Raw genomic sequence first — 27,535 nt, forward strand, 5'->3', positions numbered from 1 at the left:
ATAATAGTGTGTCCAAAAGTAGGTACAATACTCCAGTTGAAGCTAAACCAAAATTGTATGAAGTCAGATCATTGCCTTGTACTCCATGTGTCCATTTATATAGCCCAGTATCCTGTAAACTCACTTAACGACATTCTCATTTTTTTGAACTACTCCTTCTCCAAAACCTTCACGTCCATCTTAAAGTGGGATGCTCAGAACTGGGCACAATGCTCTGCCCTGCCACCTTCAACAGCTTGTACGTAAGTAACCTTCAAATCTCTGTACACCCATTTTGGAATTGGACCCTTTATATTATTTTTCCTTTCCACTAAAGTAAACAATTCACTTTTCTTTTATCTACCATATGCATTCCCATTCCACCAGCCTGATGTCCTTTTGTAGTTTATTTCTATTCTTTTCACATTTCAAGTTTTCTGCAATCTATACATTTGGAAATTATGCCTTGCATTTCCAACTCTACGTCATTGATATAGCTTAAGGAAAGCATTGGGTTTAGTACTCATCCTTGGGAATCCCAGAATACATTTACCTCCAGTCTGTGAAACAACGCTTCATCACCACTTTGTTTCCTGTCACACAGCTAATGTTGTATCTATGTTGCCAATTAATCTTTGTTTTATTTTGCATTAGCTTTTCTGATAAGATGATCGTGTCGCACTTCATTGGGTGCCATTTGGTAGTCTACATTAATTACATTTCCTTCATTAACAACTGCTCAATTAAATTGGCTAAACATGAGTACCTTTAAAAAGAACTGTGTGCTGGCTTTTCCTCATGTATCTGCATTTGTTCAAGCGGCTTTTAGTTTTGTTCTGGATTAACGTGTCCTACCATGGAGGGTAAACTCGAGGGAAAATCTTTTCAGAGATAACAAGGGGTAGAGCTGGATGAACACAGCAGGCCAAGCAGCATCAGAGGAGCAGGAAAGCTGACGCTTCAGGCCTAGACCGTTCTTCAGAAAAATGATTTTCAGAATAATTTTCTGAAGAAGGGTCTAGACCAGAAACGTCAACTTTCCTGCTCCTCTGATGCTGCTTGGCCTGCTGTGTTCATCCAGCTCTACCCCTTGTTATCTCAGATTCTTCAGCATCTGCAGTTCCTACTATCTCAGAAATTATTTTCACCCAGGAGATAGGGGTCTGGAATGCACTGTAAGGAAGGTAGTTGATGCTGGTAACCTTATTGCCTTTAAAAAATAGACCAAAGGACATTTTCTCTACTGTACGATTCTACTGCTGATGACTTTTAAACAAAGTATAGTCAGCCATTTCAATATCTTTGCTTTATCAATTTTTAGCCCTTTCTGGATCTCAACTACATCTTCTTTCAAATTTCCTTGGCAACACTTTCTTCCTTGGCAAAGAGAGATGCAATGTGCTAATTTTGTACTTCAACCATACCCTCATCACGGACATATTCTCTTTGTGTTCACTATTTAGCCTTGCACCGCTTCTTCCAACTCTTCTACAATTTAAATGCTCACAGAAGAACTTTTGATTCCTTTTATACCTTAACCACATACGCTATTTAAATAGAAACAATGTTCATGGTCAGTGGAAAAGACAGGAGATTCATTACAATGTTCGGACAGATAGTACAAACACAGTGGGCCAAATGGTATCCTTCTGCACAGTAATAATACTGTATTCTAACATCTTGCCTCTGATTTCCATTTTCACTTCCTCCTCTCCAGATTCAATCTAATTCTTACTTGTACAATCAATCTGATATGGTCATTAACTCTGTTCTACATCTTGTTCTCTATCTATTTTGTCATCCAGGATGTTTTAACTTTTCTTGTCCTTTCTTTCTCTTTCATGGGAATGCACTTTGACTGTACCAAAACCATTTCCTCCTTGAAGGAAACCATGTTACAATTTTCTGCCAAGATTTGATTTAGATTTTCATTGGTAACACAAAGCTCATAAAACTACTATCACTGTTCTCCAAATGATCCATGACAGACTCTTGATCAACTCGGCTTCACTCCCTAGAATAATATCGAACAAGAACCAGATTAAAGCCAGGATGGTTTGAATTTCAGTCTTTATGATCTGGGTGGTAGAATTAGCTGATTTCTTCAATTGACCTAATATTTACTGAGTTGGAGCTGAAGTGATTGTGAGAGATGTAAGAGAGAAATTTAATCTTACATGAAAATACATCTTTCAAGGACAATGTCATTATCTACTACCACACAGAATGTACTTTGGTCACTCAAGCAATGATCTACAGCAGTTAAACAGTTTTATTTGCTGTTCAGTCAGCAATGACCACACCACAAATGAGAACAAGTCATAATTTTGCTAGAAGTAGAAGTTCTTGGGATTCTTGTGGTGTGGTGGTAGTGTCCCCATCTTTGACACAGGGGAGAGAAAGTGAAATCAGCCAGTTTTCTGGTCTAGATTGGAACCTAGTGTGCTCAGAAGAGGTATATATGTGGATATTGGCTGAGCTCAGGGAAGAACATAGCTATTCATAACACTTGACCCACAGTCAAGTAGCTTGTTGACTTAAAGATAGTTTTGTAGGTTTGTCCTCCCACCTTAGCCTGTTAAAAATGCATTAGGTGATACTGAATAGGGAGGTCAGTAGTCTCTATGGGATTTAAAGTCCACTGTCAACAGAAAGAGATCCTGATAATCTAATAAACAAGTTTATCCCTGATTTAATGGCTGCAATTTTAATATTTGGTGTTACATACTTGTCCTCCCCACACCCAAATTTCCAGCATGGGGGCCTGGCATATCAGGTTCAATGCCAGGAGTTCAAATGTGTAAACTTTCCCTTTTACTGTTTGCATCCATTGAAACCTTGAACAATGCTTTTAAGAAAGAGTGGGGAAAAAATAGAATTAAATCTTACATGAAAATATATCTTTCAAGGACAATGCCATTATCTACTACCACACAGAAAGTACTTTGGTTACTCAAGCAATGATCTGCAGTAGTTAAACAGTTTTATTTGCTGTTCAGTTAGCAATGACCACACTGCAAATGAGAACAAGTCATCATTTTGCCAGAAGTAGGGATCGTAGAACCTCCAAATCAAATTGAAATAAGTAGACAAAAGGGTCAATTTGTAAAAGATCCAACATCAGACATAGCGATTCTTGTGGTGTGGTGGTAGTGTCCCTTCCTTTGAATCAGAAGCCCCCAGTTCAAGTCCCATCTACTCCAGAGCTGTGCTGTAACATCCTTCAACTAATCAGAAGCTGTCCACTCACAGCAAAAACAAAGTTGCTGGAAAAGCTCAGCAGGTCTGGCAGCATCTGTGAGGGAAAAACAGAGTTAACGTTTCAGGTCTGATGACCCTTAACCCAAGCCCAGTTCTGAGTAAGGGTCACCAGCCCTGAAATGTTAACTCCATTTTTTTCCTTCACAGATGCTGCCAGACCTGCTGAGCTTTTTCAGCAACTTTGTTTTTGTTCCTGATTTACAGCATCCACAGTTCTTTCTGTTTTTAGAAACTATCCAATATTCTGTATATGCTTAACTTCAGAAGAACACTCTCCTACTGTGTGTTTAACATGCTCAGGAAAACAGCAGATTTAAACTGAGTTTGCAGCAGAAGCTTCAGTTTCACAAAGAGGCAGCCCTTTCAGTGAAGGCACCTGACTCCCTTCTCCTTCTGTTACCAGGACGGGAAATTCAGAACATGACGCTATCATTTATCACCTCCTAGTGGCAGGTTGCAGCATTTGCAGAGGACTTCTTATTTGCTTGGTCAGGCGATCATTTTCACAGGTATTTACAAGGACTGGCAGAAACAAGATGGTTAGAATCTTGCCAGATAGAAAAAAAGGTTATGTGCTTTGTTTCTCATCAGCTCAAAAACATAGAAATAGCATAGGAATCCTAATAAACATTAGATACATGAGATTAATTCAATGCCCAACCTAAGGAAAAAAGTGATCACAAGAAAAATTTTGAACTAGTTGCCTTACAAGTTTATGCCCCAGCACAAGACCAAAGTTAGCAGGAAATAAAGGTATTTTATGCTGACATGCTGAAGTAATATGATCAAATTAGCAGGTGCATTTAGGACATCTGTCATCAAATTGGGAATGTCAAACCAGAAGAGAGACGGTAAACCCTGGCATGGAAACCTCAAATTCCTAAAACATAGTGGTTAACATTACCTGTATGGACTTCAGCAAGGCGTTTGACAAAATTTTGCATGCTAGGCTGGTTAGTAAGGTTAGATCACACAGAATCCAAGGAGAACTAGCCATATGGATTCAAAATTGGCTTGAAGGTAGAAGACAGAGGGTGGTGGTAGAGGGTTGTCTTTTAGACAGGAGGTATGTGACCAGCATGGATTTCTGCTGGGTCCACTGCTTTTTGTCAATTATATAAATGATTTGCATGTGAATATGGGAGGTATGATTAGTACATTTTTTTTACACAGAATGCAGTTAGTGTGTAGAGCGAACTGCCAGAGGAAGTGATGAATGCAAGTACAATTACAACTGTTAAAAGACATTTGGATAGGCATATGAATAGGAAACATTTAGAGGGATATGGGCCAAACACAAGCAAGTGGAACTAGTTTCGCTTGGGAACATGGTTGGTTTGGACTAATTGGACAGAATAGTCTGATTCTATGCTGTATTATTTTATGAGTTTAAATAAGTTTATTTGTGGTAATTATAACAGGTGCCTTAAATGCTAAAATGACTAAAGGCAAATTGCAAAGCGAGTTTATTTCAAGGGACTTTTACTGAGAAATGAAAGAGGAAAAAGACATGTACAATCTTGTCCAGAAACTTATTTGATGGTAGCAAAGAGTTTATTTAAGCAGCCAAAATAAACACTGTACACTTGGGGAAGTCTATGCAATATGCATAGAATCCAATTAGATTGTGTGAGAGTGCAACAACATTTTAGAAAGATTATGAGAAACATTTATACCTACCGTGGGACAAATACAAATTTAGATCATTTGTAAACAAGTTAAAAATAAAAATACAAAAAAAAAGGATGTAAGCTCAGCAGGTCTGGCAGCATCTGTGAAGAAAACATCAGAGAACTGAGGAAGGGTCACTGGGCCCGAAACGTTAACTCTTGAATTTTCCTTCACAGATGCTGCCAGACCTGCTGAACTTCCAGCAACTTCTGTTTATGCTCCTGATTTACAGCATCCACAGTTCTCTCAGTTCTTATTTAAGCAACAGATGTAAAACTATTCAGACATTAATACATTGAAGGAGAAAAATGTCAGAGGCATTTATTCTTTGAATTACAGAAGATGAATGTCTCAGAACTGAAGAATGAGAACAAACAGGTGTCTCAGAACGAGAAACACAAAGGAAATAGAAAAAAAATGTACACAACATACTACAAAAGGATATACTATCAAAACACGAAAGAGAAAGACAAGGAATGGATGATGAGTGAGATATTAGCAAAGATGTTGCAGGAAAGACACACAGTTAAGTAAGAGGAAATTCAAAATGAATGATGCATAAAATGAAATTGTCTAATGTAATGTGGAAGAATTAGAGCCAGAAATAAATCTCAAAAAGTTATAATGTTAAAAAATATTAAAAGTAAAATTTTGATAAACATAAAGACAGAAATGATAACAAATGCTGGGAGCACACAAGGCAAAGGTGACAAAATAATGAGGTTGTTGGCTTGTTCACCAAGCTGGCTGGTTATTACACAGATGTTTCATCACCATGCTGGGTAACCTTATTAGTGTGGCCTCTGATGAAGCAGTGTTGTTCTACTTCACTTGGTATTCACATGATCCAATCTGTTGAGTGTCATTTCTGGCTCTGTTCTGCATAGGTTCGTATATGAAGGGCTAATTCCACATATTTGTTGATTGCGTTACAGGTGCAAAACCAGGCCTCTAAGAATTCCAGTGCATATCTGTGGTTACCTCGCTCAGTGATGAAACATCTGTACGATAACCAGCCAGCTTGACAAGTAAGCCAACAACATCACCCACAAGCCCAGCTATGAATCTTCCCAAGAACCTTCATGTTAAAGTAATGTTTGCATGGGATAATAGTAGCTAAAAGACAGAACATACAAGAGCACATGACAACCAACAAAGAACAAGTTCTCCAAGGTTTCTTGTTTTATTCATTCACGGGCTAGCAGCATTAATAGCTGAACCAGCACTGATAGACCTAATTGCCCTTAAACAGCTGGTGATTGTCTGTCTTCTTGAACTGCTGAAGTCCTCCCATTCATAACGCACCATCTCCATTCCCCAACTACAATCCAGCTCGCGCTCAGATTTTGGTTGACACGTTCCAACAGCGCGCACGCGCTCGCTGTTCGTGGGCGGGCTCTCAATGAGCGGTTCCTGGTGAGGTCTCCTGCCCGGTCACGTGCTGGAAGCAGCGCGAGATGACGCTGTTGTCGTTGTGGTTGCGGCCGGCCTTGCGCTGCCGCCTGGCCGAGCTCGCGGCGCCGCGGCTAACGGCCGCCTGCTATGTCTCCGTGCCGGCCGCTGTGGGCGTCAGGTGTAGCAGCGGCTTGTCGGCGGCTGGCCTGGTCGCATCGGCGCCGCCGGCGGTGCAGCCTTACCTGAAATTGATGCGACTGGACAAACCAATCGGTAAATCCATTGGAATGTAACGTCGGCTTGGTGTGTTTGGACATGGAGAGGTGGGGGCGGGAGGCTGTAAGTTGTCAGCAGAGACTGCTCGCCTGTCACAGCTCGGGCTGGGCAGCGTCGGATCTTAAGACCATAAGACATAGGAGTGGAAATAAGGCCATTCGGCCCATCAAATTCACTCTGTCATTTAAATCATGGCTGATGGGCATTTCAACTCCACTTCCCTGCACTCTCCCCGTAGCCTTTGATTCCTTGTGAGATCAAGAATTTGTCGATCTCTGCCTTGAAGGCATCCGACGTCCCGGCCTCCACTGCACTCCTTGGCAATGAATTCCACAAGCCCGCCATTCTCTGGCTGAAGAAATGTCGTCTCATTTCCGTTTTAAATTTACCCCCTCTAATTTTAAGGCTGTGCCCACGGGTCCTGGTCTCTCTGCCTAACGGAGACAACTTCCAGGCGTCCGCCCCTTCTAAGCCATCCATCCCATCGTGGGACTGGCACCTGCCTGTCAGAGTCTCTGAGCTGATCTCAGAGTGTACAGGATGTCATTTGCAAATGTCTTGGGGAAAGAAACATCCTTAGTATGTGTAAGAGCAACTTTTGTCAAGTCATTCCTACCCCTTTTAGCATATATGGTGCTAGTAACATCCAATTTTGTTTAGCTTTCGCTGTCTGAGTTGGCAACCATGATCCTATTAAATGGCGGGATAGGTTTGAATAGCCGAACGGCCTACTCCTGTTTCTTATGGTCAGTCTTGCAGAAGAGGACAAAATGTTTTCAAAGGTACAAAATATGCATATAGACTGTTAGTATCTGTCAAGAGGGGACAGTGGATTAATTTTGGGCATATAACCTTTCATCAAAGGATCTTTCCTGTCAGACAAACAGGAGGCTGGAAGAACACAGCAAGCCAGGCAGCATCTGGAGGAAAGGAGAAGTCAATGTTTTGGGTATTACCCTTCAAGCCTGAATGTGGAGGTAGGGGGAGCTGCAGATAAAGGGGCAGGGGGTAGCAGAATGGCAGTGTTAGGTTGAAACTAGTAGATGGCGAATACCAGTGTCCACTTATCACCACCATTCTGCTACTCTCCCCTGTGATCTGCAACTCCTCTTCCCCCCCCCCCGCCGCATTGGGAAGAAGGGTAATATCTGAAATGTTAATTTCTCCTTTCCTCCAGAAGCTGCCGGGTTTGCTGTGTTCTTCCAGCCTCCTGTTTGTCTACCTTGGATTCCAGCATCTGCAGTTTTCTTGCCTCTATCTTTCCTGGTAATTTAATTCATTATTTTAGAAGTAATTGTAGAATTCTGTGTATTCAGAATAGTCTTGGGCTGCTGGTTTACATTTGCATTTCTTAGGTTTTGCTTTTTTCCCACACCTAGTCTGACACGGTAGTGGCACATTGAAATGTTACATCTATTATAATTTGATGTTTCAGGCACCTGGTTGTTGTATTTGCCTTGCACCTGGAGTATCAGTTTAGCCGCAGAACCAGGTTGTTTTCCAGATCTGCCCATGCTTGCACTTTTTGGAACAGGGGCATTATTGATGCGAGGAGCTGGTTGTACAATCAATGATATGTGGGATAAAGATATTGACAGAAAGGTAACATTCTCTTCTGGAATATGTTCCTATGTTAACCGTTCACTTGTATAGAAGACAATCAGTTGGTCCTAACAAGGATACTCTTCTATTAAGTATTGGTTCCTCATTTTTGATGCTACCAATGTTGGTCTTAACAATATTTCCATTTAAAATTAATCAATGCAAATATAACCATCTGCACTCTTGAAAGATCTTGGGAATTGCATTGACTGAGTCTTAGCTTGTTACTCTCATTCTACCCTTTGTAAACTTGATGTTATGCTAAACTCTGCTGCCCATGTCTAATCTTGGACTGAATTCCATTCCTCAATCAATTCTGTATTCATTTAACATACATTTGCCACTAGTCAAACAATATCTGGAGTTGAAAGTTCTCATCCTTGTTTCAGATTCCTTCTTGCTCTTGCCTCTTCCCTATTTCAGTAATCTCCTCCAACTCCTGAGATTTGCATTCTCTAATTCTGGGATCTTGAAGATCCCAGATTTCAGTCATTTCACTACTGGTTGCTACACCTTTAATTGTTTTGAAACTTAATTCTGGAATATTCTCCCTCTCTGCCTCTTCACCTTGTTTTCCTCGTTTTGACACTTCCTCACTTTTAAAAGCCTACCTCTTTGATTAAGCATTTGGCCATCTGACCTAATATCTCCTTAGCTGCTTTGTGTCTGATTTGTTTACAAGGCTACTGTAAGACACCTTGAGATGTTTCCTTGGGTTATTGGTGCTGAATACATACAAGATGTTGTTGACGTTGTAAACAAACAAAACCTTGTTTCTATATCATGTATTTTAACTATATTGAACATTGGAAGAGAGTAAGAATACTGAGGACAGACATTTCCCAAAAATTGCTGAGCCCAGCCAGTCCCACCACTTCTTTTTAAGGTAGTTGGGATGAGGGACGAGTGAAGAACCTATTCAAGGAATGCCCATTGAATATTTAAATCAGGGCCAACTTTTAAACACACATTTTACCCTGTGTGTACCCAGAGTTCACAATATTGAGATATTTTTAAACCAAAAGTAAACATGATAATGCGGACGCAATAATACGTACGGAACCCAATCGTGATGAAGTACTAGATCTGAAACTATTTATTGAAACGGAAAAACAAAATATGTAAATAATACTATAAAAGGGACATTTTTCACATTGTACTTGTCAGGACAATTCACAAGAAATTCCAACATAACAGGAAAGTAAACTACCTCAATTGTGTGAAATAGACACTGAAATTGCAAACTCAGCAACTCTCATAAGAGCTGGCTTCACCTGCATTCAAAATCACCAAGAAATACAGCAGTGAAATGAGCTCCCTTTCTTTGACGCCAAGTTGAGATATCAGTCAGGGGTTCTCTACTACTGTCCATTGCAAGGCTACTTCACTGATCACTCTGCGAATTTGGATTCCTACAATTGCATGTGCAATAAGATTGGCCTTATCAGCAATTTTGTAAGTAGGCCCAAGCCATTTAGTTACTGTGCATGTTTGATACTGAAGTAGGGCACATCAAATCTATCCTGTTGGATGATGGCTCTGTCAACCAGATCTTTTCTGAAGTATAATGTGCAAATGCATGAATGAGGTAAGACTTTTTGTCCTGAAAAGTTTTCTGACCACCTCAGATTAAAGGTATGATGTCTCAACAGGTGAAGCTGTTTCATATTGCTACTATACAGTAGCACATGAGGGGTTTACCACTAACAGGTTGCTGATAGCAAGCCATAAATATGTTGCTGCTATCACACAAATGGACGATGTACACAAAAACAGAAATCCTGGAAAATCTCAGCAGGTCTTTCAGCATTTGTGAAGAGCAAACAGAATTAACATTTCCAGTCCAGTGACACTTCAGAACTGATTGTAGTTGGGTGGTTATATATGCTAAAGAAAGGTTGGGGGGGGGGTGGGGAGGAGTAAATGATAGGTGGGGACGAAACCCAGAAAGAGAGAACCATTTGGGTAGACATAAGAATGGTGAAGGTCAGCCAGGAGAATGTATAGTTGCTATTGAAGACCATTAGTGGCTGATGATGGGTTACTTTGAGAGCAGCCCATGTGATGATAAGGCCTGGTGTCAGTTACAATGAGTTTTGAAGAAGAGTTACTGGATCCAAAATGTTAATTATGCTTGTTTTCCACAGATCCTGCCAGACATGAGTTTTTACAGCAATTTCTATTTTTGTTTCTGTTCCCAGCATCTGCAATTCTTTTGTTTTTTTTCACGTAATATATTTTGATATATGAATGTTACTGCCACCATATACATAGGCCATGTATTCCAAAAACTAGTGGATTGTATCAAGTAGCATATCCCTTTAGCTATTCACAACAAGCAAGACATTAACCATGCAAACTAACTTGACCTTGTAAAAACTCATTCTTGGACAACTCGGACAACATCTCCTGAATAATCCCAGGTTTGCTAAGAATTGCACTTGGAGACAATGTAGGATTGCCAGTCAGACCTGTAGTAAGGTGCACTTTCCTATACTGGAAGCTGCATATATTAATACATAGACCTTACTCTTTGCACATAGAGCATACACATATTCAGCCAGTTTCAACTCAATGAAACAAATTACAGAGATAATGGGAACTGCAGATGCTGGAGAATCCAAGATAACAAAGTGTGGAGCTGGATGAATACAGCAGGCCAAGCAGCATCTTAGGAGCACAAAAGCTGACGTTTCGGGCCTAGACCTTTCATCAGAAAAGGGTTTGAAGGGTCTAGGCCCGAAACGTCAACTTTTGTGCTCCTAATATGCTGCTTGGCCTGCTGTGTTCATCCAGCTCCACAATTTGTTATCTTGGATTCTCCAGCATCTGCAGTTCCCATTATCTCTGTAATTTGTTCTTGCCTCGGAGATTACAGCCTTCCTTTCTCATTTCTTAGTCTAATGCCTAGACCAATTAGAGTCAACCTGCTTGGTTTAAATTTAAACGAAGCTTTGCAGATAACTGTCAGTCGTTCTGTAACTGGTAAATTCTCATTGGAAATGTTTATACCAATCAGAGTCAACTTTCCAACTGATAACACTCTTCTCAAATAGTGTAAAAAGGTTGTTTTCCCTTTATTGTAATTATAATTTCTTGTAAATTGCCCTATTGCATGCAAGACAACAACTTCAACAAAACTTGTCTTTTTCAGCAATATTCAACTTCTGTGCTAGCAAATATCTGTTTACACAAATAGTGCATACCTCTAACATAACCATTGTGGACTGATTACTTATTTACAGGATATATATGCATCTAAGTATCTAGATACAAGTGTAAGCACATAAAATGCTTCATTGCTGAGCGAAATAAGAGAGATTTCATGTAATACAAAGTACTGTCACGTGCATTCACACTAAATCCTTCATCACATCTGTAAACCAAAGTCTATTAGATTTGGGTGATTGCCCTTGGAAAGAAGTTGGAAGTCCACTCTAACTTCAGTCCTTCTACAGGTTTAAAGTGCATTCATGGTAACCTCAGCCAGTGCGGGAATTGAACCCATGCTTTTGGCATCATATTGCATTGTAAACTAGCCAGGTGAGCTAATGGACCCCTCCCTGCATGCCTCCCAACCCCATGATATAGTAACCAATCAGCCCTGAAAACCTTTCTCCCTCCACATTCACTTCAACACCAAAAGCAAGACATTTGTTGATCTCATCGGTTTTTGTCAACAACTAGTGTTAATATGACACCCTTTAAAAAAGAATAACAGATACAGGCACTTGTATTTGTTTAGCATATTTTCATAACCACTGAACATCTCAAAATTCTCTACAGCCAATAAAGCACTTTTTTTCTTTTGCAGCATAATCGCTAATATTAGAATCACAGCAGCTAATTTTCACTCGGCTCCCACACAGAGCAGTACAGGAATGAGTAGATAATCTTTTTTTTTAGTAATGTTGATTGTGGGGTAAATGTTTGCCAGGATTGACTCCTCTGCCCGTCTGAGTAGTGCCATTGGATCTTTACAGTGCAGCATTCCCTCAGTACTGCACGAGTGTCAAGTGGATTCCTATGCATATGGTCTGGAGTGGAACTTGAATCTAGTACCGTGCAACTGAGGCAAGTATGCCACAACTGAACCATGACTGATTTTATTCCCATATAAGGAGTTGAATCTTGGGCTACCTGGGTAAAAACCAGGAAACCTAATCATTGATTATAGTAAATGGCCAAAATCATGGTCAGCGCAATCAAAGGCAAAGAAAAGTTACTGGTGTGAGTAGTTTGCCAGCCAGCTAACTAACTAAGCTAAGGCTTGTAGATTCTAAGGAGCATCATGAAGGAGGAGAATAATGTGACAGAGAGGTTTAGGGAGGGAATTCCATGCCTTAGGGCTTTGATAACTGAACCATGACCAGAAGTGGAATTGATAGTGAGGAAAGTTATCAAAAATTACAGAGGGATCTTGATCAGATGTGGAGGTGGGCTGAGTATTGGCAAATGCACTTCAATACAGGCAAGTGTGAGGTGTCGCACTTTGGGAAGTCAAACCAAGATAGGACTTGTATAGTAAATGGTAAGGTCCTAAGGAGTGTTCTGGAAAAGAGTGTTGTGAAAAGACCTAGGAGGACAAGTGCATAGTTTTTTGAAAACGGTGTCACAGATGGACAGGTGGTGAAGAAGTTATTTAGCATGCTGGCGTTCATCAGTCGAGGCATTGAGTATAAGTTGTTGTTGAGGCTGCACTTGAAGTATTGTGTACAGTTTTGGTCACCATATTATAGGAAAGACATAGTTAAATCTTCTTTGCACACTTTCCAGTTTACGAGGTTATTGTCAGGACTAGTAGGCCTGAGTTATATGGACATGTTGCCCAGGATAGGACTTTATTCCTTGGAACGTAGGAGAATGAGAGGTGACATTACTGAGGTGTATCAAATCATGAGGGGCATGGTTAGGATGTTTGCATATAGTCTTTTTCCCTGGGATGTGTGATTGAAAACTGGAGGGCATAGGCTTAAGATGAGAGGAGAATGATTTAAGAAGGACCTGAGGGGCAACTTCTTTGTGCAGAGAGTGGTGCATATATGGAATGGGCTGCCAGAGAAAGTGTTTGAGGAGGGTACAATAGCAACATTGAAAAAAACATTTGGATAGGCACATGGATGGCGAGGGTTTAGACGAATATAGACCAAATGCAGGCAATTGGAACTAGCTGAGTGGGCACCAAGGTCAGCACGGACCAGTTTAGGTCAAAGGGCCTGTTTCCATGCTGTATTACTCTATGACTCTATCAGGGATGCTCAAGAGGCTAAAAGTAGAAGTGTGCAGATATTTTGGAACTTTATTCGATTAAAGGAGATTACGGGGTGAGGCAGAGGCCATGGATGAATTTGAAAAGCATGGTAAGAATTTTAATATCAAAGTTGCTTAACTGAGCAGTTAATCTAAAATAGATGTTTTAGATCAATATTTCTTGCACTAAAGTGGAACATGAAATTCTATCATGTAATGATTACTCTTGCCTTGTGGCTCTATTACCTATTATCTATTGTGTAGCCATAAATTGTACATTATACATTACCAGGCTTAATGCAGCCTCCACTCAATGCTTCTAGAATATATTGCATGTATTGCTCTTCAGAATTGTCTTGAATACACTTTATGAACTCATACTTAAGGCTACCTTTGTCAATTTGACTCTTCCAATTTAAATGAAGATGGAAATCATCCCATGATTATTGCAGTACCCTTCTTATAAGCTCCCATTATTTCTTCATTTATACTAAGTTTTATTGCATTAGGTGACCTACTCACACTAGTGATATTTTTAACTATTCCTTAATCCCACTCAAGCTGATTCTTTATCTTGAGCTTCTGAGCTGTGATAATTTCTTAGTGCTGTACTGATATCATCCTTTAGTAGACAACAAAGTGCGGAGCTGGATGAACACAGCAGGCCAAGCAGCATCTCAGGAGCACAAAAGCTGACGTTTTGGGCCTAGACCCTTCATCAGAGAGGGGGATGGGGAGAGGGTTCTGGAATAAATAGGGAGAGAGGGGGAGGTGGACCGAAGATGGAGAGAAAAGAAGATAGATGGAGAGGAGAGTATAGGTGGGGAGGTAGGGAGGGGATAGGTCAAGGAGGTGGGATGAGGTTCGTAGGTAGGAATTGGAAGTGCGGCTTGAGCCTACTAACCTCATCCCACGTCTTCCCTGAACTGACCTATCCCCTCCCTACCTCCCCACCTATACTCTCCTCTCCACCTATCTTCTTTTCTCTCCATCTTCGGTCCACCTCCCCCTCTCTCCCTATTTATTCCAGAACCCTCTCCCCATCCCCTTCTCTGATGAAGGGTCTAGGCCCGAAACGTCAGCTTTTGTGCTCCTGAGATGCTGCTTGGCCTGCTGTGTTCATCCCGGTCCACACTTTGTTATCTTGGATTCTCCAGCATCTGCAGTTCCCATTGTCTCTCATCCTTTAGTAGCACAGCTTTCCCCATCTCCCATTCCTTTTATCCTGTCCTGTCAAAATGAATTAACTTTGAACATTCATGATCCAGCTTTGCCTCCGATGGATGTTGTATTATATTCACTTTGTTTGTGCTATGCATTCACTTGTCTTTTCTGCATGCATTTAAAGAACTTTTAATTTTGATGTTTGCCAATTTTTTTTGCTGTCTAAGATCTCATTCGCTAGTGCTTTTAGGCTCTGCTGTTCTATCACAGTCCAGTTATCCATACTTAGGGACTTGACAACCTGTAATTTCTTTTATGTGAAGGGGGCCTATGAACTACACCCACAACACACTCTTTTTGACACTTCTTGTTCCTCGTTTCTTTGCATATGATAAAATTTCTATTTCCTGATTTTCAGAGAGAAAATTGTTTCTTATTACTTATGGAGCGGGAGAGTATTTTCTTTTAGAAAAAAGCCTGAATCAGGAATACAGAATTTGAGGTGGAGGGGATTTAGAGTTCCCTTTTCTCCTGAACTTCCCAAGATCTGCTGAATATTTCCAGTATTCCCTGTTTTTGTTGCTTAAGTGATTACTGACTACTGTCATCTTAATGCCTATTGGTGCTGTGTTTAAAATTTCTCCTCAAGGATCTTTGTTAATTGTCTTATCTTTCTCTGATGACTCTGAATAGGTTGCCAGAACTGGAAATCGGCCTATAGCTGCTGGAGAAATCAGTCGTTTACAGGCCCTAGTCTTCTTGAGTGGTCAGCTGGGCTTGGCTCTTGCAGTTCTCTTATGCTTAAATAATTACAGGCAAGTGAAGCTAACACTGGTTTCTGTACGTGGACTAGATGGAAGAAATGTTGGCTGATGTTCTGATTCGTCTGATGTGATAAAAGGAAAGTACTGTGGATGCTGGAAATCTGAAAAGAAACAGATATTACAGGAAATTATCAGCAAGCCTGGCAGTATCTGGAGAAAAGTAATCAATGATCCTGACATCTTCTGAAAGGTTAGGGTGTTGATATTGTTCGCTGGGATTATTTGGAGATGGCAGGGATGCTGGAGCTAGAAGCAGGTGGGGTCTCTACTCACTGCAGTTTAGAGTGGTGATCTCATTGAAATATTTAGGACTCTTGAGGGCCTTGACAGGTAAATGATGAAGGGATGTTTTCCTCAAGAAGAGTCGAGGACCAGAGACCATAAGAGATGAGGAATTTCTTCTTAGAGTTGTGAGACTTTGGACCTCCTTGTCACAGAGAGCTGTGGAGGCAGACTCGTTGTGTATATTTAAGACAGAGAGAGATTCTTGATCAGTAAGAAAACCAATGATGTGAAGAAAAGGCAGGAAAGTGGATATGAGGAATGTCGGATCAGCCATGATCTTATTGAATGGCAGAGCAGGCTTGAGGGGCTGAATGGCCAGTTTGTGTTCCTATTTCATATGGTGTCATGGTCTTCTTAGAAGGGAAGCCTGATTTACTAAGTTACAAAGCCCAGGGCTGCATTTTATGTTGGCAACCAGTTACGTGGCTGGTGCTTTCATCTAGTTAAAGAGAGCCCTTCATTTGCAACAAGTGTCCAAATAGGACACAACACCCGTCCACAAACTTTTTGTGAGCTGGCAGCAATTGGACAAGGAGTGTGCAGTTTGTTCAAATATTCTGGTTGATCAAGAGGTCCATATAATCAATTTAAAAACACACACTAAATAATAGAAACATAACGCAGGGGGCGTGCACATCACTGCTGTACTTTATTTACAGCATAACTTATTTCGATAATAATGCAAATTTGCCTGAAATAACTTCTCACTTGCACCCTCAGCTGACACTCGGACATCATGGAAATCATGACAGTACAGTAAACTCCTGATATCTCTGGTACATATTTTTTTCTAGTATATTGACAGTTCAGTTCATAACGTGCCAGTTAAAACAAAGTTTGCTGTATTTTGTTCGTGTGTATCTACGCCCCAGGCCCATACCATCCCCTGTACTACATCCATTTCTCAAGCGCTGCTGTATGTGTGGTGAAAGTAGTCCCATATCCCAGAATGTTCTCTCCCCAAGAACAAGCAACCAGTGGTTTTGTATCAAAATGACCTGTATATGACTTGGAGGTTTTTAGTCTTGCACATGTCATTCCTTTGTCCACTAAGTCATGATTTTGTGGGTTTAGGAAGGACTGTTAAAAGAGCCCTTGAGTTTTTGTAAAGCATCTTGTAGTGCACGCTAATCAGTGTTGTCAGGGGTGGATATTTAGGCTAATGAATGAAGTGCTAATCAAACAATGTTATCAAAACACCCTTTTTTATTACCAATTTGGTTTTACTTTTAAATCGTTGGCTTGAACAATTCATCTATATAAATAATAGATCAGTTTCTGTTTGGAATACGTTGCAGACGTTTATCTTCACGTTTTGTTAAGACTTGTGTGGAAAAGGAACATTTGCTATTCATGTACCAAGCTTTAAGCGTGTGCAATTTCTTCAGCATTACTTTTTAAATTAGCTACGACTAGTCATATGTTGAACCTAATCTGTGCTGAACCAGAAACTTCTTTACTGGACAGAATTTCAGCATGGGTTCCCCAATCTGCCAAAACCTTGATGGAAACCTGGAGCAGTGCTACAAACCTCCCCAAAGATTTTCATATGACGATGAATCTGTTTATGGAGAAAGCAATCCATGACCTATATCAGCATAAATCCAGTTGACTTTAATCATCTTGTACTTTAGCTGTGTAATATTTGATGCACATTCCTTTTCTTTGACAGCATTGTGCTTGGAGCTGCATCGCTGGGACTGGTGGTCACTTACCCACTAATGAAGAGACTAACGTACTGGCCACAATTAATTCTAGGTATGTAATTATTTGAGAGTTCTTGGTCTTCCAGGAAATACATAACTCTAAAAATACACAGCAGTAGATAAATTGTCTGAAGTAAGAAAAGTTCTTGAGTTTTTTCAAAAATAAGAATGTTCACTTTGTTATTCAAGTTCAGACATACATTTTGAATTGCCTTAATGAACTCCAATGCAATTTAAAAATCTGATAAACTTAGACAGATGCTTTTAGTTATTCTGCAACTCGTGCATTTGTTTTAAATATCAAGGAGTAAACAGATCCATATTCCAACTGGTAATGTCTTGGTGAATGATTTGCCTGAGTGACATTAGGGGATCTCAATCCAATACAAAGCAATCTATTAAACTACCAGAAAATGATTTAATTTGCGGCATCTCCCAACAATAGAAGAACAAATAATTGCAGAAAATGAGGAAATAGAATGAGAGTACTTTAAATTGAAAGTACTTCCTTCTGCAGAAGAATTTATTTCTGTAATTGTACTAGAACTCTACTTGTGTTATATGTTAGTAAGTGCATAAACTGTATACACACCTTTTGTAATGTCAAATTCATTTGCCTAAACTTGCTTAATGAAATTTTATAATCTTCACATTAACTTCCTAATCGTAAAAGAATTCAAACGTATTTTGATGGTATGTTGTTGCTTTGTTGTTTCATCTGCCTTTACTTTGGCTTTCTATTTTTCATTTCCATATTTTTTCCCTTGCTATTTTCACCCCACTTAAGTTCTATTTCCCTGCAATGCTTATTTAAAGCCACTCACTCCACTAGCAAACGCCCCTTTTGAGGATATTGGTTTTGGCCCTTATGGGGTCCAACCATCCACCTTGTACAGATTTTATCTTCTCGAGTGGATTCTATGGTGCTATCAGATAGGCTGCCGGCTAGCTACCTACTGTAATACACTCCTCCACTCACTTTCTAGCACAAATTTTCAATCAATTTCTGCCTCTAATTCTTCTCACAAAACTCTACTGAAATTTATCTGTAGGTTTCTTCTGAATTATTGATTATAGGTCTTGCATTCAACTGGGGAACACTTTTAGGGTGGTCTGCGGTGAAGGGCTCCTGTGATTGGTCAATCTGCCTACCACTTTATATTTCTGGTATCATGTGGACATTGATATATGACACTATTTATGCACATCAGGTAAGATTGTAAATTAAAATTCACCTAAATTTCAATTTTGCAACTTCTTGTTTGGATTATCCAGCACCACAACAGATGCTAAAACCTAATTGGACTGTGTTAGCCATGAACGGCAATAATGGCATTGCAGCAATGGCATTGTCCAAAAAAATGCAAGCAGCTTAGATTTATATTGCATTTGATTAGAAAAATAACCCACGGTGCTTTGACAGTGCAAGGGTAAAATTGAAACCATTCCACAGATGGAGATTATAACCAGTGTTGCCTTGATTAAAGGGATGGGTTAAGGAGGATCTTAATTTAGGAGAGAAATGTTGGAAGATTGAGGAGTTTGGGGAGATTCAAGTAGCACCAAGCCAGCAAAAAGTGCATCTGCCAAAACAGAAGAGTTAGGGTTGCATGTCGAATATAAATAATAGAGTTCCATACAAAATATCTTATATTGAAATCTGTCATGTTTTCCTTGTGTTTTAAAGCCAAGTTAATTATTTGGGAAATTTGACTTGTTAGGCCTTATTTAGGTCTTTTGTGAATTTGTGATTTACTTTTTAATCTAACATTACAATTTGTTCAAATGCTTCTGTTGCTTTTAGCAACCAGCAGGGTCACATTGACCTCTGTTTCTGTCACAGTGCTAATGAGCTGCATCCAACTGTTATACCACCTAGTGTGTCCTGGCTTGACTTTTCAGAAGGGTTCTTCTGCTCATCTTGTATAACGTGTAGGAATGAAATTAACTGCATTAAAGTTTCAAGAACAGACCAAACAGTGGCTAATTGGATTTAGCACAGCCATGCTGACAGGATTGATGGTGGTAGGACTAATGTAATGGAGATTACTGTGTTTGATTTATAGCTTATCTTCTTAACGTGATGTTGGCATGAAAAACAACAAATGTGGCTGCTTTGGAGAGGGTCCAGGATGCTGCCTGGATTAGAGGCCATGAGCTATAAGGTGAGGCTAGAAAATTCAGGTTATTTTCTCAGGAGCAGCGGAGGCTAAAGGGAGACGATGGAAGTCTATAAAATTATGAAATGCATAGATAAGGTTGATGGTCAGAATCTTTTTCCCAGAGTTGAAATGCCGAATATTAGCAAGCATGCATTTAAGAAGAGACGGGGAAAAGTTCAAAGGAGATGCGAGGGACTGTTTTGTCTTTTAACACAGAGTGGTCGGTAGCAGTCTGGAATGTGTTGCCAGAAGTAGTGGTGGAGGCAGATACAATAAAGATGTTCAATGGACTTTTAGATAAGCACATGACTATGCCAGGAATGGAGGGATATGTATGAAGGGCAGACAGAAGAAATGAGTTTAATTTGGCATCATGTTCAAGACAACATCATGGACCGAAGGGCCTGTTCCCGTCCTGTATTGCTTTATGTTGTAACAAATGTTAATTAAAGCATATAGAGAACTTGCTTTCAGTTTCAAAATGTAATTAAGTTCGTTCAGCTGCTGAATTTCAGCAGCAGTAGCATTTCAGCAACCTATATTACAACGATCACTGCCTTTAGTGTCGATTTTTGCACAGCTAATTAAAATATTGTCATTGGACTTTTATTTCATACCATGCATACCATATAAATCAACTGTGTAGACATTTGTTGTTTCTACTCGCGAGGGATCTTGGTTCCTTATATGAGTACCCCTATAATCAAGGTGGTTTTCCAACTCAAAGGCAAAATACTTGAGGGTTAGGGCCCCCAATTTATGAACCCTCATACTAATATTTGGTTGTAATTTTAAAGACCTGATATACACTCAGACAGCTGCTTTCTATTATCCTGCATTGCATTCTGACTTGAGAACAAACTGACTTGCAAACGCATTCCAGAATGAAACCTGTTCACAACCTAAGGGTCGTCTGTACTGTGGATGCTATAAATCTGAAATAAATGCACAAAATGCTGGCAAAACCCAACTGGCTTGGCAGCAGCTGTGGAGAGTAAAACAGAAATCATGTTTTGAGCACAGTATGGCATTTCTTCAGAACTGAACAGTAGAACTCTTTGAAGAAGAGTCAAACCAGACTCAAAATGATAACTGTTTCTACTAGACCTGCTGAGTTTCTCCACCATTTTGTGTATATGTGATGCAGAGTGATACCAACAGCATGGATTCAATTCCTGCTCTGACAGGTTACCAGGAAGGGTAACCCCGAGCCATGGTGGCATTCCAGTTAAACCGTCACCAGTCATTTCTCTGTAATTAGAGAGCCACCCTGTGGTGCAGTAAGATTATGGTGACAATTACCTTTTATGTGATGATAACAGTTAGTTTGAGAAGCAACAGACTATTTGTGAGAATACTTTATTCTAAGTTTCTGTATTTAGGATAAAACAGACGATGCTATAGTAGGAGTGAAATCAACTGCATTAAAGTTTCAAGAACAGACCAAACAGTGGCTAATTGGATTTAGCACAGCCATGCTAACGGGATTGACAGTGGTAGGACTAAACAGTGAACAGACATTACCCTACTACACTGCTGTGGTGGCTGTTGGCGCTCACCTGGCTCATCAGGTATGAACATTGGCACGTTTCTGTACTTGTGAATGCTAATAAAAATGTTGCATGAAATTACGAGGGTGAAGTTGGACCAGAATTATAACTTTAATTTTTGTACCTCTTCTTAAAACTGAGAAAAGCTTGCACTTTCACTTGTTATGATACTGCCTCTAGAGCATTTTGTTTGTCCTTCAGAAGCAAAACCCCCTTCTCAAGTTACAGCAAAAGGCTTTCATAAAGTAACGTAAATAGCGACTTTGAAAAGAAGCAATTATTATTTTGACAAAATTTCAAATGTATTTTGAATGTTGCAGCTTTGCCAATTAGTTAGCTATGTGCTGCACTCTGCATCAATTTAATATATGATTTGCAATTCGGAGTTCAATGATTACCGGCTTGTAACAATGTTGACTAAAACATTCAGAGTTAGCCAATGAATATGGTTATTGCAAAAGATAGTTGAATTATTGTTCGTTCTGCAAGCAAACTTGTTCTCTACAAGGCACTTGCCCATATTATTACACCTTCAAAGAAAATATTATGTTCTGTCTCAAAAATCCATAACTTTTATGAGATAATGTTTTGGTCATTTCCCTGGTGAAAACAACAGCTTGCATTTATCTTATTCCTTTTTAATGCATTAAAATGTCCCAAGTAATGAAGCAATTTCATATGTTGGCAGGCTGATTCTTAGTTATATATCCCCAAACCTTTAATTTATGATTGATTGGCCATCAAATGGAAATGAGGCTCTCCTTTATGGGTTGGTGAGAATACACAAGTACATCAATGACGTACATATCTGCGTGGTTCATTAAGCATAATTGATGCCTAGACTTTGGAGTAGGTTACCTCCTTTCCCATCAACTGAAGAATCTGTGTTTGAGGGAGACTAAATGAGAGAAAATGTGCCCTTTCCTGATTACCCGTTAAATACATTATTTTACAGTAAAGGTATATATGTTGTATAGACCTGAAGCTTTAAGAATCTACACTCTATTTTCTTTGTACACTTTATTTCATGCTTAAAAATGCAATAGGATAATCTCTGACTTGGTAATGTCAATGATCCAGACTTTCTTTGCCCTGTAGCTGTTAATACCACCTCAGAGGCAGTAGGCTGACACTAACTAGTATGCACATTCACCGGCAACTAGTGGCAAGAAATAATTCCTTTGAATTGTGAACCACCAGTTTTCTAGTGCTCTGGTATTAGTTTTGCAAAATACAGCTTAGATTCATACCTAGGGAAAGGAAAATAGAGTTATACAGCATGGAAACAGACCCTTTGGTCCAACTTAACCGTATTGACCGGATTTCCCAAACTAAACAATCCCACTTGCTTGCATTTTCCCCATATCCCTCTAAGCATTTCCTATTCATGTATCTGTCCAAGTGTATTTTAAATGTTGTAACTACTATACTTGCATCTACTACTTCCTCAGTCAGTTCATTCCACGTACGAACCACCCTCAATAGAAGAAGTTGTCCCTTAAATCGTTCTTCGCTCATCTTAAAAAATATGCCTCCCCATGTAGTTGTGAACTCATCCACTCCAGGGAAAAGACCTTTGCTATTCGCCTTATAAAATCACAAGAGGCATAGATAAACAAGGTCACCCCTCAACCTCTTACACTCCAGTGAAAAAAGGCCTAGCCCCTGCAACTTCTCCATAATTCCATCCCTCCAGTCCCAGCAACATTGTGGTTTTTGGAAGCTGATCATCTCAGATGCAGGAGTTCCTCAGGATGGTGTCCCAGGGAGCCATCGTCAGCTGCTTTATCACTGATCTTCCCTTTGTGCAATCATTGCCGAACTTTCCTACATTCAGCGCCATTCTTGACTCCTTCGATACTGAAGTAGTCCATGGCCAAAATCAGCAAGACCTTGACAATATCCAGGCTTCAATTTGACAAGTGGCAATTAACATTCTTGCCACACAAGTACCAGGTGATGGCCATCGCCAATCTAACTGAGTACAGTCCAACATCACAAGCGCTACAGTAGCTTGATGCCATCCAAGACAAAGCATTCCTTATGATTGGTACCATTTCCGCAAACATTTACTCCCTCCACCACCAACTCGCAGCAGCTGTGTGTACCATTTATAAGATGCAGGGCAGGAATTCATTAAGGCACCTTATATCACCTTCCAAATCAATATGCATTACACTCCAGAAGGGTAGTAGAAAAACATGAACACCCTCAACTGCAAGTTCTGTTCCATGCTACTTTCTATAAGCCCATTCTGTCATTGTCACTCAGTAAAAGTCCTGGAACTCCCTCCTTAACATGATTGTGGGTGCTTCAGGACTGCTGTGGTTCAAGACATTAGCTCATCACCTCAAGGCTAGTTAGGGATACCTATTAAATTCTGGCCTTGCCATTGAAGCCTATATTCCCTTGAATTAATAGAAAAAACTTAAACAGATATTCAGCGCTTAGAGGTATGGAGTCTCATTTCTTCAGGTAATGAATTGTTGAAAATTTTCATGTCCAATTTGAAATTTAAAATTTCTTTTTCTCTATAAGATTGTCTATACGATATTGCCTGGGTCAGAGAGTTTTACTTATGAAAAGAGATTGAATAAACTGGGGCAGTTTTCCTTGGAGCAGAGGAGACTGAGGGGGACGTAATTGAGATGTTTAAATTGGGGGACACGAGGTGAATAGGAAAAAACTTTTACCCTTGGTGGAGGGATCAGTGACCAGAGAGCATAGATGTAAGACAAGCGACATGAGGTTTGGAGGGGATGTGAGGAAACATTTTTGCACCCACAGATGAAAATCTGGAACTCACTGGTTGTAACAGAGACAGAAACCCTCAATATTTAAATATTTAGATGTATACTTCTGATGCGTTATATACCTAGGTAGTGGACCAAATACTGGGAAATAGGGTTAGAATAATTAAATGTGATAACAGGGTGTAGAGCTGGATGAACACAGCAGGCCAAGCAGCATCAGAGGGGCAGGAAAGCTGACGTTTCGTGTCTTGACCCTTCGTTCCCACTATCTCTGAAAAGCATTGGCAGTTCCCACTATCTCTTAGAATAATTAAATGGTTGTTTTTGACTAGCGCAGATTCATTGGGCAATAGGTTTTTTTGTGCTGTAGACTGCTATGACTCTACCACCTGATTAGATGTTAGGTTCATACTATTTGATACTCCTTCCCAGTTGTCCTCCTTGATTTTCAGTTGATTTAACCTCATTAGTTATAGAAGATACAATATTTATCCCGTTGTCCTTGACGCACTATTATCAGCTTGCACGTCCAACAACTTGCAGGGCAAAGGTTTTGAGCTGACTAGTGGAGACAAAATTCTAACCAACTGGGCATCCTATAAAATTCCATACTCCAGCTGATACCAACCCATTATAATTACCGCTGTTAACTGGTTTTCCTTTTAATTCAAAGTAAGATTTTTAAAAACTACTTGGGAACGATTTAAATGAAGCCTTACAGTTATTTTTACAGCTAAGTTTTCAAAGCAGGCTTTATTTGATCATTTCAGTATTATGAACCTGCCTGAAAACTTGATGCAATTTTTGAATGTAAATGTGCTTACAAACCCCAAGTTCCCCTAAATGGTTTGAGCTTGAAATCAGTCTGTCCATTCCGATAACTTGTACAGTGTGTATCCTTGTGGGGGTGGTGGTAGAAAGATCATCATAGGTGTGAGGGGATTATAACAAGCAGAAATAAGTTGATCGTGAATGAATTAATTAAATTCTGAGCAAGAAATGGGAGCATAATTTTCAAAAATAACTTCTGATATCTCATTTTATATCATTAAGACTGTAGAACTCATGGATCAGATTAATTACTTTTAAATCCTGGTGCTAAGTAAAAATTGGAGTGTGGTTAATTGGAATTGTTTATGAAAAGTAATGAGACTGATATGATACATTTCTATTGATACCTGCATTGCTTATATAAACCATTCGAATCATATCTTGTTTTATGATCCTATTTTTCAAACTGAGTTTACAATCTCTAAATAGCGGAAAGTATTGATTTGAAAGGGAGTAGAAAATCCATATAGTTCAAAGGTTTACCATTTAAGCAGCTGGTAATGATGAAATTGGAGATCCTTCAAGGGAGAACACTGGGAGCAGTGCTTGCACATCCAAACTCGGGGAGAAAAAGTTCAAGCATTACTATTCTTTCTGTTGGTGGAGATAAGACTAAGTTACGGGAATGTAAATTTTCAGTCTCAATATCTTTGTTCCAAAGTTCACAACATCTCCAGTGTCAAGCTGACTGGGACGTTCATGTTTGTATTTCATGTAAATGACGCCCAAGGCTCCATATTTAGTATAACATGGACCACATTAATCAGGGTGCATGGATTATTGTTTGTATGAATGTGAATGAATTTCTAGGCTAAAATGTGGAATCACAAGAAAAGAAACAAAAAAGACATTATGCAACATGCCAGTACCTTGAGTGGACTGTGACTTTGAATATTCCAGAACTATGTATTGGTAATAGTTTAAGAATAAACTTTTTTAGTATCGCAATCAATTCTGGTCTCCCTCCTACAGGAAGGATGTTGTGAAACTAGAAAAGGTTCAGAAAAGATTTATGAGGATGTTGACAGGGTTGGAGAGTTTGAGCTGTAAGAACAAAACTGAATAGATTACGGCTGTTTTCCCTGGTGCATCAGTAGCTGAGGGGTAGGCTATCTGGTCAGCATGGACAAGTTGGACCAAAGGGTCTCTGTTTTGGTGCTGTATAACACTATGACTATAACTTTACAATATTTATTGCAAGCTATAAATTTAAAGCAATGAAACATTCCAAGCTGTGTCTCAGGAGTGCTATAAAGCAAAGTATGATGCTGAGTCACTAAAGGAAATGTCCAAAAGCTTAACCAAAGAGATTTTAAGAAGTGTCTTAAAGGAAGCAAGAAAGGTAGAGTTTGAGAAATGTAGGGAAGAATTTCCACAAATTTTGATCCCTGGGAAGCAAAGGCATGGCTACTTGTAGTGGAGCAGCTATGATTGGGGAGCATAAGAGGTGACACTTAGATGGCAGATACTTGTCACATTGTTGTTGATTTGGAAATTGCAGATATAGAGGAGAGGCAAGCTAATAGATGAAGTACTTTTTTGCTGGAAAACAACAGTGGAAGGAGGAATTCCTCAAAAGAAAAGTAAAACCTGTTTAGATATCAATAAATTCTCATTTTCATGAGTAGCAGTTTTCTTATAACATTCTCTTTCAACTAACTCCTCAGAAAATTTTATTGTGTTGAATTTTTAAAATCTGTAAAATGTGCTGTTCACAATTCTGATTCGTATAAATATAAATCCTGCTGTTTCTAAAACAGATATACTCATTGGACATAAATAATCCTCAAGATTGTTGGAAGAAATTCTGTTTGAATCGCACATTAGGATCTATACTGCTTTCTGGAATTGTATTTGGAAACCTGTGGAAAAGAAAGAAGACTACTCACAAAAGTGAAGAGCTGCAGCATGGGCTATAATTATTGACCAGTTTCTAAATTAGAAATCAAAATAATGCAATAAAGCTTAAAGGTACCATTGTCCATATTGTACCTTTATTGTTAATAAACAAATTTTTGTATTTTTCTCTTGGAGAACTAAGTTATTTCAAGTGCAATATTGAATCATTCAGTTATTAGAAGGCAAAATATTCTTGAGGTATCTTGTGGATTTACCCAGATAATTGTTATATTCAACTTAAACAAACACTCTCGTAAGCATGCACTTGCTAAACATTGGAATGTAACTATTACAAAGAACGTGTAGTCAAGTAGCAAAACCCCAAGGTGACACCAATTACTGGAAATACTACGCAGTCCTATCATCAATTAGCCTTCAGGTCAGAAACGGATAAAAGCTCTTAGCAAATTATAAAAATGTGACAAACAGTCATGAAATTTGCTAACAGCCTCTCATCTTTAATGTGTGCTCCCTCCGAACATACAAAGAATACAAAATGTGAAAGGAGGTTGATATAGCACAACTGAAGAATAACCAAGGAACAACTTGTGCACATGGTAGAAATATTGAACAACTTTATTGGGACAGTTTTTTTTTAACAAAAACTTACAGAATAGGCACTATGGATGAGAATAAAAGAAAAATTTAAAGGGTGAAAATAACTGACAAACTAGAAAACCTAAAAAAAAAACTTGTCTTATATGCTTCACGTACTTAGGAATATTAGGGAGGAGATGGCAGGCAAAAGTTTATCTAGATACAAAAGTTTCAAGGCACCGGTGTGGTACTGGACTATTTGGCACAATGAAGATTTTCCTATACAAAGAGTGCTAGCCGTTAAACCTGGAAACACGAACCTGCTTACTGTCAGCATTAAGAAAGAAATGGGAATTTGTATTAAAAGTGGTAGCGCATCTAGAGATAGCC

At 39.4% G+C, this 27,535-nt stretch overlaps 2 protein-coding genes across 2 annotated transcripts in view; both read left to right on the forward strand.

The window, feature by feature from the left end:
• The first annotated feature begins 6,348 nt into the window (after nt 1-6,348).
• coq2 (coenzyme Q2 4-hydroxybenzoate polyprenyltransferase) lies at nt 6,349-26,733 on the forward strand. The gene is made up of 7 exons (XM_059646479.1): nt 6,349-6,579; nt 8,018-8,184; nt 15,292-15,413; nt 17,380-17,465; nt 18,491-18,624; nt 20,958-21,146; nt 26,470-26,733. The coding sequence occupies exons 1-7, from the start codon at nt 6,369-6,371 to the stop codon at nt 26,626-26,628; spliced, it is 1,068 nt and encodes a 355-aa protein (XP_059502462.1). The 5' UTR covers nt 6,349-6,368; the 3' UTR covers nt 26,629-26,733.
• The window catches only part of LOC132209761 (placenta-specific gene 8 protein-like), a 75,135-nt gene continuing 68,642 nt past the window's right edge, over nt 21,043-27,535 (forward strand). Inside the window, exon 1 of the mRNA XM_059646504.1 lies at nt 21,043-21,146. The gene's annotated coding sequence lies outside the window, so the exon portion shown is untranslated. The remainder of the gene's footprint in view (nt 21,147-27,535) is intronic.

Source organism: Stegostoma tigrinum, chromosome 1 (genome assembly GCF_030684315.1).
Source record: "Stegostoma tigrinum isolate sSteTig4 chromosome 1, sSteTig4.hap1, whole genome shotgun sequence".
In the NCBI taxonomy this organism is placed as follows: Eukaryota; Metazoa; Chordata; class Chondrichthyes; order Orectolobiformes; family Stegostomatidae; genus Stegostoma; species Stegostoma tigrinum.

What these genes read in the sequence shown, in the direction of transcription:
- coq2 (XM_059646479.1), top strand. Translation starts at nt 6,369, where the DNA reads ATGACGCTGTTGTCGTTGTGGTTGCGGCCGGCCTTGCGCTGCCGCCTG. An exon ending in GCGACTGGACAAACCAATCG is followed by an intron (nt 6,580 to 8,017) that starts GTAAATCCATTG and finishes TTGATGTTTCAG; the next exon opens with GCACCTGGTTGTTGTATTTG. An exon ending in TTATGCTTAAATAATTACAG is followed by an intron (nt 15,414 to 17,379) that starts GCAAGTGAAGCT and finishes TTTCTTTGACAG; the next exon opens with CATTGTGCTTGGAGCTGCAT.